Source organism: Dipodomys ordii, unplaced genomic scaffold (assembly GCF_000151885.1).
Source record: "Dipodomys ordii isolate 6190 unplaced genomic scaffold, Dord_2.0 Scaffold97, whole genome shotgun sequence".
Taxonomy (NCBI): domain Eukaryota; kingdom Metazoa; phylum Chordata; class Mammalia; order Rodentia; family Heteromyidae; genus Dipodomys; species Dipodomys ordii.
The window spans coordinates 10393727-10409418 of record NW_012267313.1 but is presented as its reverse complement, the minus strand read 5'-3'; the positions used below and the strand labels follow the sequence as shown (position 1 = coordinate 10409418).

At 39.5% G+C, this 15692-nt stretch overlaps 1 protein-coding gene across 2 annotated transcripts in view; it reads left to right on the top strand.

Annotated features, from left to right (window-relative positions):
• The window catches only part of Reps1 (RALBP1 associated Eps domain containing 1), a 68545-nt gene extending 53145 nt beyond the window's left edge, over positions 1-15400 (top strand). For both annotated transcript variants that reach the window (XM_013026902.1, XM_013026900.1), the window contains 10 exons: positions 1191-1278; positions 2253-2354; positions 5743-5812; positions 7426-7544; positions 8626-8690; positions 9254-9439; positions 10577-10672; positions 13029-13177; positions 13698-13803; positions 15128-15400. In XM_013026902.1, the coding sequence (XP_012882356.1) occupies positions 1191-1278; positions 2253-2354; positions 5743-5812; positions 7426-7544; positions 8626-8690; positions 9254-9439; positions 10577-10672; positions 13029-13177; positions 13698-13803; positions 15128-15196 (1050 nt within the window). In that variant the 3' untranslated portion in view covers positions 15197-15400. The remainder of the gene's footprint in view (positions 1-1190; positions 1279-2252; positions 2355-5742; positions 5813-7425; positions 7545-8625; positions 8691-9253; positions 9440-10576; positions 10673-13028; positions 13178-13697; positions 13804-15127) is intronic.
• The last annotated feature ends 292 nt before the right edge of the window (positions 15401-15692 follow it).

The window sequence follows — 15692 nt, the reverse complement described above, 5'->3', positions numbered from 1 at the left end:
ATGAATGATTTTATCAAGATAGTAACTATAAAAAATTTGTAATAAATTGTTTGAATGTAGGGATAATGCAAGTAAGCCAAGAAGATCTGTTAAATAAGAAGCCATATGTAGAAATGTAATTCTCCCTCTCAGAAGGCTGAGTGTTAACTCAGTATTATTACCAAAACAATGTCCAGTGTAAAATAAAAGTCAGTATCTTCCACACTACATTGTAAACTCAGCTGATCACCAGATACTTAACATTTAAGGATTTCGAGTTCAGTTTTTAACTACAGAACATAAAAAGTATGGAATGATTCCTCATGTTCTCAGCCACTCTGTTACTGTGGAGCCAAATATTTATGTTTCCCAGAGTTCAGATTTACTCCTCCCCCAGTGGTCTAGGCCCAAAGCTAGGCCTCCTGGCTGCCGGAGCCTGCTCTGTTTGCCTTCCCTTTCCGAGATGCTACTGTTTGTTTCATCTTCTCTTCCTTGTCTTTTCTCTTTCCAAATCCTTTTTGATAGTCAGTACTACTAGCTGTGTTACTCCTATAACCAAAATTACCTCACAGAAAGTCTAGAAATATCTGACATATTATAATCATAGAATTGGTGTAAGTATTAGCATATTAGAGTAGGAGTCTTGGAGTTTTTTTTTAAATAATACTTTGTGAACATTTTATACTAAATTTAAATTTTAAAATCTTATCTAAGCAGTTTGAAATAATCAGTAGAGAGTATGTATTGAGCCTACTATTGAAGGAGAGCAATCATCTAATTATCTTTGCTTAGTACGTGAAAAAAAATCATCAAATTTTCTTTAACAGTTTAGTTAAAAAAAAAGTGTTCATTCTGTTAGTCTTTGAGTTTTCATGAAGCAATTCTGTGTATCTTAAAATTAACATTTTTATAATTTCATCAAATTGTGCCCTGCTTTGCTTTTGAATATTTTCTTCAACTATGTTTTATCAGGGCACTTTCTGTGCAAATTTTTAATCACTCAATTTAAGATATACTTCATAAAATCAGATTATTCTGCTTATGCAGTAAACTTGATTTCAATAAAATTCTAGAGCTTTTAATTTTAATTTTTTTCTCATTTTTACTGTAATGCTATTGGTGTCTATTCACCATCTTTTAGTTTTGTTAGTTTTGATCATTTCATGGTGTTAGCTTGGCATTTTTAATACAGTTTGTGCATTTGTCTCTAGGATACTGCTATTGTTCATCCAGTTCCCATTCGAATGACTCCAAGCAAAATCCACATGCAGGAAATGGAACTTAAAAGAACTGGCAGTGGTAAGGAGGTTGTCATTAGGATGTATTTCAGTTTCATCTCTAAAATGGCTAATTATTCTGTGAAGGTTCATATTTCTTCATAGTTACTTTTTTTTCCTATTTTTTTAAATTAGTGGTGATTGCTTTTTTTAAATTCAATACTAAGTATAGTGTATGAGTTTGCACACATTTGCTTATATTGCAGTTTTAAAATTACTAGTGATTTTAAATGATAAAATTTTAACATGAGATCATTTGAAAATATGTTTCTGCTACTCGAGACTTCTAGCACTATTGTAATTTTATATCTAATGTATATCAGTCTTTGAAGAGATATATATTAAAACAAATTTTGGCCTCTGAATAAATTTTTGGAAATTGTATGCTTTATTTGAACTTTTGGAATTTCCTCTCATTTTAGACGAAGTGTTGTAGTTAAAAGTTTCTCCAAGGTAAATATGTCTTCTTTTCCATATAAAGCAGCACAAATTACTTCTATGGTCTGTGTGTAGGTGATTAAAGGGATGAGAAGATGCAAACTAATTTTTTTATTATAAGGTATTTTCCTTATGGCAGTTAAAGAGATTGTACACAAATAGGCTTAATTTGTTTTATTTAAAATAAAATATTATGCAACCAGCTGCCATTGGTTCATGCCTATAATCCTAGCTACTCAGGAGGCTGAGATCTTAGGATCACAGTTCAAGGCTAGCCTAGGCAGAAAAAAAGTCCCTGTGAGACTCTGTGTCCAATTAACCACTCACATATCGGAAGTGGCACTGTGACTCAAATGGTAGAGCACAAAGAGGCTCAGGGACAGTGCCCAGGCCCCAAGTTCAAGCCCCACAACTAACAAATAAATTATGTTGCCTGATATCACATAGATTTATCTGACACTTAGAAATATCTAAATGAAGTCTTGTGCTCTGAGTTTTTATGAATGTATGGATTTAGATGCCTGTATTTTATATTTTTACTTGTTAATTCTCTACTAGATCATACCAATCCGACTAGTCCCTTACTTGTGAAACCATCTGATCTTTCAGAAGAAAGTAAAGTCAATTCATCAGTGAAATTTGCTTCTGGAAATACTGTAGGTAAGTGAAAGATAGTGTCACATATCCCATATGATTTTATGAAGTCTGGATTTAGGTTCTGAATAATTTAAGTGTTATAGCCATTTAGTATTGTCTTCACTGAGTAAAGTGGATAATAGTCAAGTCTTTTATTAACACTACCAAATTTTTATTAAATGGCCATCCATAATTAACACCTGCTTTAAGGCAGGCTGTCTGCTTGTCATCTTTCTCAGTTTAGTCTCTTGGCTCTTTCTTATGGCTGTTTTCTCAGAAAACATTGGGAATGTTCATTCATTAAGCCAATGTCAATGCTCTATACCAAGTTTTGATCACTGTGGTAAACAAAGCAAAAAACAGAACTCTTTGCCCAAATAGAGTTTGATTTCTATAAGGAAGATAAAAGAAGAGGAGGGAAAAATAATTTGTGAATCAGCAGGTAATAAATCCCATGGATAAAAATAAGACCAGATGACCCCAGCCCTAGTGTCTCACACCTGTAATCCTGGCTACTCAGAAGGCTGAAATCTGAGGATTGCAGTTCAAAGCCAGCCCAGACAGGAAAGTCCATGAGACTCTTAGCTCAAATAAACTACTCAGGAAAATCCAGAAGTGGTGCTGTGGCTCATGTGTTAGACTGCTAGCCTTCACACAAAGAGGCTCAAGGGCATTGACCAGGCCATATGTTCAAGCCCCAGATCATCAAAAAAATAAAGCAAGGCTGGATGGAAAGAGAAGTGCCATTTAAGAAGATAAAGAAGGCTGTATTAAAAGATAAGTTCCAAGAGTTAAAACTTGAAGGAACTGAGGGATTTAGATGAGAGAATTTTAAGTAAAGAAGACCAAGACGTAAGAACAGCAAATATAAAGCATTGAGGTAGGAAGTTTGCTTCTACTGGGACAGTAAGCAGATCTCCGGAATAGAATTAGTTGGCATATTTTATAGCAGAAGTACTACATAACAGAATAGTAACAAGAAGGTACGTAAGACTGATTTGTTCTGAGTGAGATGAAAAGCAAAATTTCAAATGGAGGAATGAAAGGATCTGACCTTGGGACTTGAACATAGGGCCTGGGCACTGTCCTTGAGCTTTTTTTTTGGGCTGAAGGCTAGCACTCTACCACTTGAGCCACAGCGCCACTTATGGCTTTTTCTGTTCATGTGGTATTGAGGAATTGAACCCAGGAATTGCTAGGCAAGCACTCCACCATTATGCCACATTCCTAGCCCCTGACCTTTTTTAACAGGGTTGCTCTACCTGTCTTAGTGATAAGCCAGAAGAAAAGTACTGAAACAGGGAGAGACAGTTTAGGAGATGGTTACAATAATCTAGGAAAAGAGGATGGTGGCTCAGTTATAATGGGAACAATAGAAAGGCTGAGAAGTGGTCACATTTAGGGGGCTGTATTTTGTACATTATGTAGGTACTGGCCACAAGGTTTGCTTATTTGTGTGGTGTAAGGTATGAGAGAGGAGTCAGGGCGACTCCAGAGCTCTGGGTCTCTACAACTAGAGATGAGAAAAGCTGTGAGAGCAGCAGTAGTAAAGGATAGAGTTCCACCTCAGTCATCTACAATTTGAGATTTCTATTAGTTCATCCAAAAGGAAATATGTTCACTTTGGCATCTTTCTTTTATCAACCAGTTTGTGATTTTACAGAAGATAGGAAAAGGCTGAATTTTGAAATGAAACTAAATGAAACACCCAGTCTCATCTGTTGATAATTCGTAGAAGCATGTCAAGTATCCCTCCAAAATGTAGAGGATAGAGTTGTTGTTTTTTTTTAATTCTGTCACAACTCCTACTAGTTAGCTTTTGGGATACTCTGCTGCTTCCTTAGACTTTGAGGAAATTGAAATTGATGTTACTTTGAAGGAAAATCAGGGGCCTCTGACATCATAAGTTCTATTTTTGTTTAAGAAATTTTATTCTATGTCAGATTCTTCTTTTTTTCCTTTGGTTATAGGGATTGAACTCTGTGGTTACTGTTTCTGAGCATCTTTGTGCTCAAGGCTAGCACTCTATCACTTGAGCCACAGTGCCACTTCCAGTTTTTGAGTGGTTAATTGGCAATAAGAATCTCATGGAGGGGCTGGGAAGGTGGCTCAGTGATAGAGCGCTTGCCTTGCATGCCTGAGGCCCTGGGTTCGATTCCTCAGCACCACATAAGCAAAAAGAAAAAAGCCGGAAGTGCCACTGTGGCTCAAGAGGTAGAGCGCTAGTCTTGAGCCGAAGAGCACAGGGACAGCGCCCAGGCCCAGAGTTTAGGCCCCATAACCGGACCCCCCCCCCCAAAAAAAAAAGAATCTCATGGAGGGGGCTGGGAAGATGGCTCAGTGGTAGAGTGCTTGTCTTGCATGCATGAGGCCCTGGGTTCGATTCCTCAGTACCACATAAGCAAAAAGAAAAAAGCCGGAAGTGGCGCTGTGGCTCAAGTGATAGAGCGTTAGCCTTGAGCTAAAGAGCTGAGGGACAGTGCCCAGGCCTAGAGTTCAGGCCCCATGACCAGACCCCTTCTCCCCCCCCCCAAAAAAAAAAGAATCTCATGGAGACTTTAATGTCCAGGCTGTCTTTGAACCATGATCCTCATTTCAGCCTCCTGAGTAGCTAGGATTACAGGCGTGAGCTACCAGCACCCGTCTTCTTCTTTTTTGTTTTTAACATTGTTTTTTTTTCCTTGAAATGACTTTTTCACATTTATAAACAAAATCAAGAAAATAATTACTCATATTTACAGTGTTTCACAAGTGATCATTTGTCCAATGGTTGTCAGTTTTTATCCTTGTCCTATGCACTTATAATGCAAGGTTGAACAATCCTAATCTGAAAATACAAAATGTGATGTGTTGATTTCACATGACAAATGAGAATACAGACATACTAAAAATGCTGTGTGAAATCACTTTCAGACTGTGTATTTAAAGTAGATTTGAAGCATAAATGAATTTCACATTTTGCGCTTGGACTTGGGTCCTGTCCGCAGGATGTGCACTGTGTAGAGGGGAATGTTCTCCTTCAGAACTGCCTGAGGCTGGTGATCCTCCTACCTCCTCCTATCTGAACTTCAAGTTCAGATATCTAAAATCTGAAAGAACCTGAAACATTTGTGGCCCAAGCATTCCTCAAGGCATACTTAGCTTATAATTACATTTTTCTATAATGTACAATCATAACACATTATTTTGTGATTTCTTTCTAATATTTATGTCATTAAATATTCTCTCTCCTGTATGAATATGCATGATTTATTTGGTTGATATTTAATTTTTTATAGTTAGTAACTGTTAGCCTGTTAGCATTCTTTGGATATCTCTGACTTAAAGCACTATCACTTATTTGTTGGGGGTAGATAGAGCAAAAAATAAAGAATGATTATTATTAAATAGGACATATCCCATTTGTCAGCAGATGGTTACAGTAGTTCAGACTCTTTTACTTCTGACCCAGAACAGATCGGGAGCAATGTAACTCGTCAAAGGTCAGTATTTGTGCCAATAAAAAGTGTGAAATATTGATGCATTTTAATTTTCAAGTTATTTAGAAGAAAGAACAAATTATTTTGTTTTCTGGAAGTTTTTAGATTACTTACCTATTGGTTTATGTAAAAGATAAGTGATTTTGTTCATTCCAAACTTGAATAGAAAAGGGGACCCTTGCTTTTTTTTTCATGTGCCTTATAGAAGATCTAAAAAGAGTAACTTTTTTCCTCTTTTGTGCCAGTATACTGGGGTTTGAACCCAAGGCCTTGTATTATTGCAAATTTTTAGCTTTTCTCTCAAGGCTGATGCTCTACCACTTGAGCCGTACCTCCACTTCCTAAAAAGAGTAACTTTTCAATAGAAGTTTAACAGTGTCCTCTTTTGTAGTTAAACAGTAAGAACATTGAGAGTCTGTTTAAATGTTAAATGTGTAGTCAAAGGAATTGTCTGTATTAAAATGTTCAAAAGCCCAACCCCCTGGTAGCCTACCTCTGAAAACCTACATTACACATAACTTTACAGGCACAAACAAAATGTGTGATTGGGCACAGCATGACAAGAGGTTCGTCTCCAGGGCTTATACATCCATTAAAAGCTGTGAGCAGGACAGAGGCCTCTTTCTCCCCTCCCTTTGGCATGTTGCAAGTATCCTTTTGCCACAGTGCCTGGGGCTGAGGATGTAGAGACTACAACGTAAAATTTCCAAAGAATTTACAGAATCGGAAAAGCTGTGTGCTTCCTTTCAGATTCTCCATGTATTTCTTCCTGTGTTTCTCAGCATTTTCAAACGGTTGGATTTAATCTTTTTATCCCTATATGTGAAGGTCAGACTGCCAGAGTCAAGGGAGATACTTTTCAGAGTTACAAGGTGTGACTCTAAGGCAAGGAGCTTCTGTGTAGTCACCTGCAGTGAGACGGCCCGACCCCCATGACCAACAGTGAACGGGTTAGCCACACTCAGCCCCAGCCACCATTTCTGAATTTTCATGAGTTGAAAAGTAACCCTATTTGAAATAGTTTCTCATTTTGAAAATATATTTTTCGAAGTATTACTACCTTAATTGAGTGCATTGCCCTAAGTTTGTATCTTGAAATAGTTACAAATATTTTCTCCTCACAGCTTTGGAAATTTTGTATATAACTTTACAAAAACAAATTTTTGGCCATGCACACCATTTGTTTCAGACATAAAATAAATAGCACCACATTTAGTTATTTAATACTTAGACAAATACTGCTTTAAAAACTCTCATGCTAATAAGATCCTTACTGCTTAGCAGAATTTGAATGCTTAAAATACAAAAAGGAGCCAGACACTAGTGGCTCACGCCTATAATCCTAGCTATGCAGGAGGCTGAGATCTGAGGATTGTGGTTCAAAGCCAACCCCAGGCAGAAATGTCTCTGTGAGACTCATCACCATTTAACCACTCAAAAAACAGAAGTGGCTCTGAGGTAGTGTGCTAGCCTTGAGCAAAAGAGCTCAGGGATAGCGCCCAGGCCCTGAGTTCAAGCCCAGTGACTGAGAAGAGGGCAGGGATAGGGGGAGGTATGCAAAAAGTTCCAATATCTGTGGCATGACCAATTGTGACAAGGTGAATTTTACAATGCAGGTCTCATTCAGGAACATCACCTGATAACACTGCACCACCACCTCCCCCTCCAAGGCCTCAGCCTTCCCATTCTAGATCATCATCCTTAGATATGAACCGGACTTTTGCAGTCACCACAGGTATGAGGTGTTTTTTGCTTGTTTGTTTTTTGGTGTTGGTCCTGGGTGCTTATGTTCAAAGCTAGTGTTCTACTACTTGTGCCACAGCTCCACTTCTGGCATTTTGGGAGCTTACTTGGAAATAAGAGTCTCACAGACTTTCCTGCTCAGGCTATCTTTTGAGTACCTAGGAATACAAGCATGAGCCACTGTGCATGGCTTTATTTTGTGTTTTTGGAGAGTCCTAACTATGTAGCCCAGGCTGGCCTCACTCATGATCCTCCAGTCTGAGAGATTACAGATGTTTACCATATGCCCAGCTTATAACTTAATTTTAAAGTTTATCTAAATCTCATCATTTTCTTTGCATTTTTCTTTGTCTTATTTTTGAATTTATTTGTATTAAGGATATAAAATGAGAGGATATGTTTTTTTCATAGTGGCTATCAAAAGTGTGTTTGAATACAAATAAAAAAGATGACCTAGGAAATTTTTTTAAAGACTATGTGGTAATGTGGGGCCAGGTGATAGGCCTTAAATTGGCTAATGAAGGACCAAGAAGAATCATGACTCAAAGATTTCAGTGTTTGTACAGCTGACAGTATTGTTTCAGTCTTGACTAAAACAGAAACCTTAGAGCAAGAGAGTGATGCAATCAGTTTGGAATGGTGAGGAAAAGTATGAAGGATCAACAGGCCACCGGACATTTGAGCTAATAAGTAAGACTGATGTGCTACTTGAGATGCTTTGCTATAACTAGGGATGGTAAAGTATTAGATAAAAGGAAAAATTTGAATGTCTCATATCTGATTGCTAAGAAGCAAGCAAAAACATAGAAGGGGGAAAAACAAGAATATATACTTCTATGGAAACAGGAAAGACTTATCAAGAGGCTCATGTAGTTGTAGAGGTGACAAGAAATGAAGTTGAGTCAGGTTTGTGAGATTCGGCCATTAAGTTACATGTAGACCATTTTACAAGATAGTATCTACCTTCTAATATTTACCAAGTATTGCTTCCATGAAGTCACACTCATTTGCCTGTTTTTCCTGTTAGCAAAGTGATTGTACAGTTACCTAAAAAGAGTTGTGTATTCACACAGGCCAGCAACAGGCTGGAGTCGCTAGCCACCCTCCTGCAGTGCCTCCCAGACCTCAGCCCTCACAGGTAACTCCCCAAGGCACTCACTACACACGCCAGCTACTGCAGTTACTTGAGCAGTCAGGGCTTACCTAGTGATTGTCCTTAAAAGCACTAAATTTTTTAAGCTAAATATTATTATTTTGAAAGATGAAAATTTCGGTAATTACCTGGGTTTAACTTGAAAAATGAAGCAGATGATTAGCATCTTGATAAAAGAGGATTTAGTGGAAAGAACAATGGAGCAGGAGATGGGAGGTATCCATTTGTCCTGGATTGAGCACGTGACTCACAGTGACCCACTTTGCCTCTGACTAAGTTACTATATCAGTGAAATAAGCATTAGGTAACTTCTAGTCTGCATCCCTTTCAGGTCAAAATTGACGGGCTGCAGTGGATGTATTAGTAGAATAAGTTAACGTGAAAGAAGTAAGGCTTGTATGTTTAAAAGACCAATTGATACTTAATGGAGAGAGGACATTCCAAACAGAAGGAATGTCATTTTATGATATGTTTTCAAAGACAAGGCTACTGTGTAACACTGTGAATGCAATATGAGGTTTGTTGTTTTGTTGTACACTGTTGTATAGGCACCTGGTCCCACTGTGCATCGCCCAGTAGATGCTGACGGCCTAATAACTCACACTAGTACCTCACCTCAGCAGATTCCAGAACAACCAAATTTTGCAGATTTTAGCCAATTTGAAGTATTTGCTGCATCAAATGTAACTGAAGAAGATGATGATGACGCTGAGAAACATCCAGAGGCTTTACCGGTCAGTTCTCAAGGGCTTAGCTAGTTTGAGGTAGTCTCTTCCCATATCACACTTGTAAAGCCTGGCTGTAAACAGGACTCCTGGAAAGACAGATAGAATTATACAGGATATCAGTGAAATGTCTGCTTCTGCCTCTTTTAAAGGTTTTTATTCCCTAAGTCAGTGTTTCTTAACTTTTTGACTGGCCTTCAACACTTGTCTGCAGTTTTTGTTTTTTCTTGGGGGAGGGGGGTCTGGTCGTGGGGTCTGAACTCTGGGCCTGGGCGCTGTCCCTCAGCTCTTCAGCTCAAGGCTAGCACTCTACCACTTGAGCCACAGCGCCACTTCCAGCTTTTTTCTTTTTGCTTATGTTGTGCTGAGGAATCGAACCCAGGGCCTCATGCATGCAAGACAAGCGCTCTACCACTAAGCCACTTTCCCAGCCCCTTGTCTGCAATTTTATGCTTACTAAGAAACTAAATCTGCTTCAGGTAGATAGGGTATGATAGACATGTACATCTACGTAATGTGGCCCAACTGAAACATTGCTCTGGAGATTCATTGCTAAGGCTCTAAACAAGTGAGTTGGTAAAGATTTCCATAAGGTAAGAGGCTATGATGACTACAAATATACACAGTTTGCATAAGTCACCTTAGTTAAGTAAAATGTTCACAATGCCAGAATTTAATCTTTGTAGTCAGCATTCCAGGAGACTAGCAGCAAGGAATGTCTCTAAGAATCTAAATCATCAAACATTAATACAGAGTTGGAGAGGCCAGAGGAATGCACTTTACTTGACCCTTCAGGGAATGGACTCCTGCACCTAGGGAGGGGAATGAGCCTGAGGGCAAGTACAGGTGTGTCCGGGACCTAGTGCCTACGCCCCTGGATGGTACCTCACTTCCCCAGCCACAGTACTTCCCTGTACCTGGACTGGCACAGTGTGATTCCGTCCTCACTCTGTTGCTCATAGCCGGTACCTCGCTCCTTCTCTCATTCTGTAGTTGAGAAAGTCATTTACCTAGAATTTTTAACGTTCCTTGTTATCCTCAGATTTCATGAGAATATTTTCTTGATATTTTAATCTGTTATTTTTTATATGCTGTATTCATAATTATGTTATTTATAGTTAACGGTTGTGATACTTTCATCTGTAGGTTGAAAAGGCCTCTGATCCTGCAAGTTCTCTTCGAGTTGCCAAAACAGATAGTAAAATTGAAGAAAAGACAGCTGCTAGTACCCCTGCCAATGTGGTATGCAAAAAGTCTTAGGATATAAATAGCTTGTGTATGTACAAATTAAGTGAGATGATTTTCAGAAACAAAGAGCTAAGTGAGACATTGGTAGCACATACCTGTAATTCCAGCACTCTTGGGAAGGTTGGAACAAAAGACTCAAGAGTTCAAAGGGTGGTCTGGATTACACAGTGAATTCAAGACTAACTTGGGCTCTATAAGGAGACCTGGTATCAGAAAAACAAAAAAGGGCCAGGCGCCAGTGGCTCATGCCTGTAATCCTAGCCACTCAGGAGGTTGAGTTCTGAGGATCATCGTTTGAAGCCAGCTTGGGCAGGAAAGTCAGTGAGGCTGTTATCTCTGATTAATCAGAGGAAAAGCTGGAAGTGTTAGAGTGCTAGCCTTTAACAAAGTTGCTCAGGGACAGCACCCAAGCCCAGAATTCAAGCCCCAGTACTGGGGAAAAAAAAAAAAAGAAGGGGCTAGGAAGTTGGCTCAGTGAATGAGTGCTTGCCTTGCATGCATGAAGCCCTGGGTTCGATTCCTCAGCACCCACATAAACAGAAGAGGCCAGAAGTGGCTATGTGATGTAGCACTAGCCTTGAGCTGAAGAGCTGAGGGCCAGAGTTCAGGCCCCACGACCAACAAGAAAGAAAGAAAGAGAGAAAGGGAGGGAGAGAGGAAGGGAAGGAAGGGAAAAGAGATGGAGGGAGGCTAGAAATGTATACCTAAGTGCCAGAATTAGAGGCATACACCACCATACTTGGCTTACTCTGTGTTTGGGTTTTGTTGTTGTTGTTGTTGATACTGTATTTTTGGTTTTGGCAGTACTGCTTAATCTGTGTTTGGGTTTTTGTTGTTGTTACTGTATTTTTGGTTTTGGCAGTACTGGAGATTGAACTCAGGGCCTTGGCTTGCTAAGCAGGTACTCTGCATCTGAGATACACCTCCAGACCCTTTCTGTGTTGATTACTTTCAGGATAGGGTTTTGCTTTATGCTTAGGCTGACTTAGACTGTGATTTTCCCTGAGATGACAGGCTTCTGTTACTGAACCCAGCCATTGACTGAGATGGAGTCTCGTATACTTTCATGCCTGGGCTGGCCTCAAACCATGGTCCCCTAAATCTCAGCCTCCCAAATGGTTAGGGTTACCGGCTTGAGCCACACCTGGCTATGATCTTAATTTTAACTGTTTTAGAGAAAATAAAATTCCTCCAACAGTTTATGATGAAAAAATTTAAATATATAGAAAAGTTGAGTTAATTTTCAAATGTGCATCATTAATCCCATTGCCTTGATTATCCCAATACTATTTTGCTATGTTTACTTTGCCAGGTATTTTTCCTTCCCTTCTGCCAATTCTTACCTCATTTATGAGGTTTATATTGCAAATATTAATACACATGCCCATAATGGAACAAGTTTAGTAACTTTTTTTGTATAATCTTCCAAACATACCTAATAGCAACGTGTGTTTCTGGAAGGGCTTAAGTTGTACTTTCTGGATACTTGTACTTACTAGAATAGTAAGGGGGGATTGCTGGCGTAGAAATTCTTTAGATAATGATGACTGCATGTGTCTGGAGACTTCCTTTGTTGCTAAAGGACGCATGATTCATGTTTATGTTGAAACTTACTTTCGTAGCCTAGAATCATATTTGGACCTCAAGGAACTTAGGCATATGGTCATGATTGTGATGTCAACTAGAATCATCTTTCCTATTGTACATTGTCTCCTCATGCCAACAAATAAGCACATTTTTTTCTTTTTTTGGTTGGTCACGGGGCTTGAACAGCCTGGGTGCTGTCCCTGCGTTCTTCAGCTCAAGGCTCACGCTCTACCATTGAGCCACAGCCCCACTTCCAGTTTTCTGGTGGTTTATTGGAGATAGTCTCAGTGGGAAGCCTGGTGTCGTGGCTCACACCTGTAATCCTAGCTACTCAGGAAGCTGAGATCTGAGGATCACGGTTCAAAGCCAGCCTGGGCAGGAAAGTCTGTGAGACTCTTATCCCCAATAAACAGCCAGAAAACCAGAAGTGGCGCTGTGGCTCAAGTGGTAGAGCTCTAGCCTTGAGCTGAAAAGCTGAGGGACAGCGCCCAGGCCCAGAGTTCAAGTCCCACAACCGACCAAAAAAAAGGGGAGTTACTGCCTGAGCTGGCTTTGAACTGTGATCCTCAGCTCTCAGCCTCCTGAGTAGCTCGAATTATAGGCATGAGCCACCAGCCCCCAGCTAACAAAATATTTTAAGTAAACAACACTTAATTTTTTTTTAAGAACAAGTAGCTTAAAGAAAGCAAATGGTGTTGTAGAGTTCTAACCAACCATGGGTATCTTCACAACTGGTCATTATTAATGGTATCTTGTTTTCTAGAGCAAAGGCACAACACCTCTTGCTCCACCACCTAAACCTGTTCGGAGAAGATTAAAATCAGAAGATGAATTAAGGCCGGATGTGGATGAGCATACACAAAAGACGGGCGTCTCGCCTGCTGTTCTCGCATCACAGCCTTCTATTCCCAGGTAACGTGATTGAGCCATGCTAATAAGTGAAAAGGTAATTCTCTCCCTTCCATGCTTAGAAATAAGTCAGAAAAGGCTGGGGCTGTAACCCAGTGGTTGACTTCTTGCCAACATGTGCAGACCTTGAGTTTGATCCCCTAGCATCACAAGAAAGAAGCAAAATCAAAAAAGGCAAGGCATGGTGGCACATACCAGTAACCTCAGCTTCTCAGGAGGCGGATTGGGAAGGTGGAGGGTTGGGGCCACCCCTAAGCAAAAAAAAAACTTAGCAAGACCCCATTTGAAACAATAAACTAGGCTTGCTAGCATCTGTCTGCAGCATCAGCTGCCTCACGGGCAAAGGTACGAAGACTGTGCTGAGATGTTCTAAGGCTGGAGACATGGCTCAAGTGGCCACACGCTTGAGGCTCTGAATTCAAATTTTGTGCTGCCAAAATGAGAGAGGGGAAGCAACTTTGGGGGGAAGGTGGTTGTTTTGAAGAAATGAAGATCATGACTTTTGTCTCCTTTATCTCCACAGATCTGTTGGGAAAGATAAAAAAGCTATCCAGGCATCAATTAGACGCAATAAGGAAACCAACACAGTTTTGGCCAGATTGAATAGTGAATTGCAGCAGCAATTAAAGGTAATAGGGTTTCTGAATCTTTTATTTGGGAAGTCTCATGGAGTCAGAGCTCCTCAGATTTTCAGGAAAAGGTGAAAAGTGATCCAACAATTCCTAGGCTTACATTGAAACTTTACTCAAACTGGAGCTAGGCTCTAGTGGCTCACAGCAGTAATCCTAAATACTCAGGAGGCTGAGATCTGAAGATCACAGTTCAAAGCCAGCTTAGGCAGGAAAGTCCATGAGACTCTTCTCTCCAATCAACTACCCAAAATGCTGGAAGTGGAGCTGTGGCTCAAGTGGTAGAGCACGATCCTTGAGCAGATAAAGCTCAAGGACAGCGCCCAGGCCCTGAATTCAAGCCCAAGGACCAGTACCAAAAAACAAAATGTACAAGCCATTGAATCTTAGGAATTTTTAACTCAATTTTATTACAGATTGCCTTATTCTATGTATATATAAAGCATCACTATTTCTATAACATTTTTAATTTTTATTTAAAAAAAAAATTGACGGGTGCCAGTAGTTCACATCTGTAATCCTAGCTGCTCAGGAGGCTGAGATCTGAGGATCATGATTGAAAGCCAGCTGGGGCAGGCAAGTCCAATTAACCACCAGAAAACCAGAAATAGTGTTGTGGCTCAACGTTGTAGAGCCCTGGCCTAGAGCAACAGAGCCCAGAGACAACACCTAGGCCCTGAGTTCAAGCCCCACAACCGAAAGAAAGGGGAAAAAAGAGAAGAAATGAGTATTTCTCTTTGGAACTAGAACAGTGAGATTCAGAAATTGCTATAATCAGATGTCATCACTATACAAAAGAATCAAGGTTAACAAATTGTTCTAATAAGTTAGGGGACAAGCTTTATGCAGAATTCATGCATTGATGCTCATCTGTTGCAAACACTGGTTTTGTGGTAATTGGTGTTTTATTACCTGACTTAATTGCTAGGATCTTATTTTAATACCATGAATGTACAAAGAAATTGACTTTGTACAGTGACATATACTTGTAAAATAGGAATCTCTAGCTGAGTACTGGTGGCCCATGCTATTAACAGCCAATTGCCTGTTGTTCATGTCTATAATCTTAGCTACTAAGGAGACTGACATCTGATGATTGAGGTTTGAATCTAGCCTTCACAAATCTGTGAGGCTTTTAACTTCCAACTAGTCAGCAAAAACCTAGAACCCTGTACCAGCATCCCCCCTCCAAAAAAAATACTATGAAATCTCTGTCCTTTTGAATCTTCTGGACAAATATGAATTGTTTTCTTAACACAGAGCTCATTAGACATGTGTTAATCTTTTTATATATTTTACAATGTAACTTTGCATGTTTTTTCAGGATGTTCTTGAGGAGAGAATTTCCCTGGAAGTTCAACTGGAACAACTTCGACCATTCTCTCACTTATAAACCAATTGCCGTTAACTGTGAACATCCCCATTTGTAAGTGGTTTGGGGCTCGAAGCCATCTTGGAGACCCAGCCATGAAACTCACTGCTTAATTCAACATTAAATTTTATGATTCTGTTTTGCCCTATATGTTCACCATTGTATTTAAGTGTCTTTTATTTTTTAATTTCAACAATAAAAAGGGTCAGGATGACTTTTCTGGAAGGTGTGGTGTGTTTGTTGGCATACCCCTATCATTTCTATTCCATTGCAACAATAATGTGTCATATTATCTGTTGTACTTATATGACCAAAATGCAGTGATTGGATTTCAGAATGGGTTTCTCATTTATATCTCAAACAGACTCAAATTTTTGCAAAAGAAAAAAAAACCAAACTATCATCTTCTTGCATTTAGAGATCACAAAAGGCATCCACATTTTTTAAACAACATTATGAGGTATTATGTTTTGGCAGTACTGGGGGTTGAACTCAGGGCCTGTGGCTTGCTTGGCAC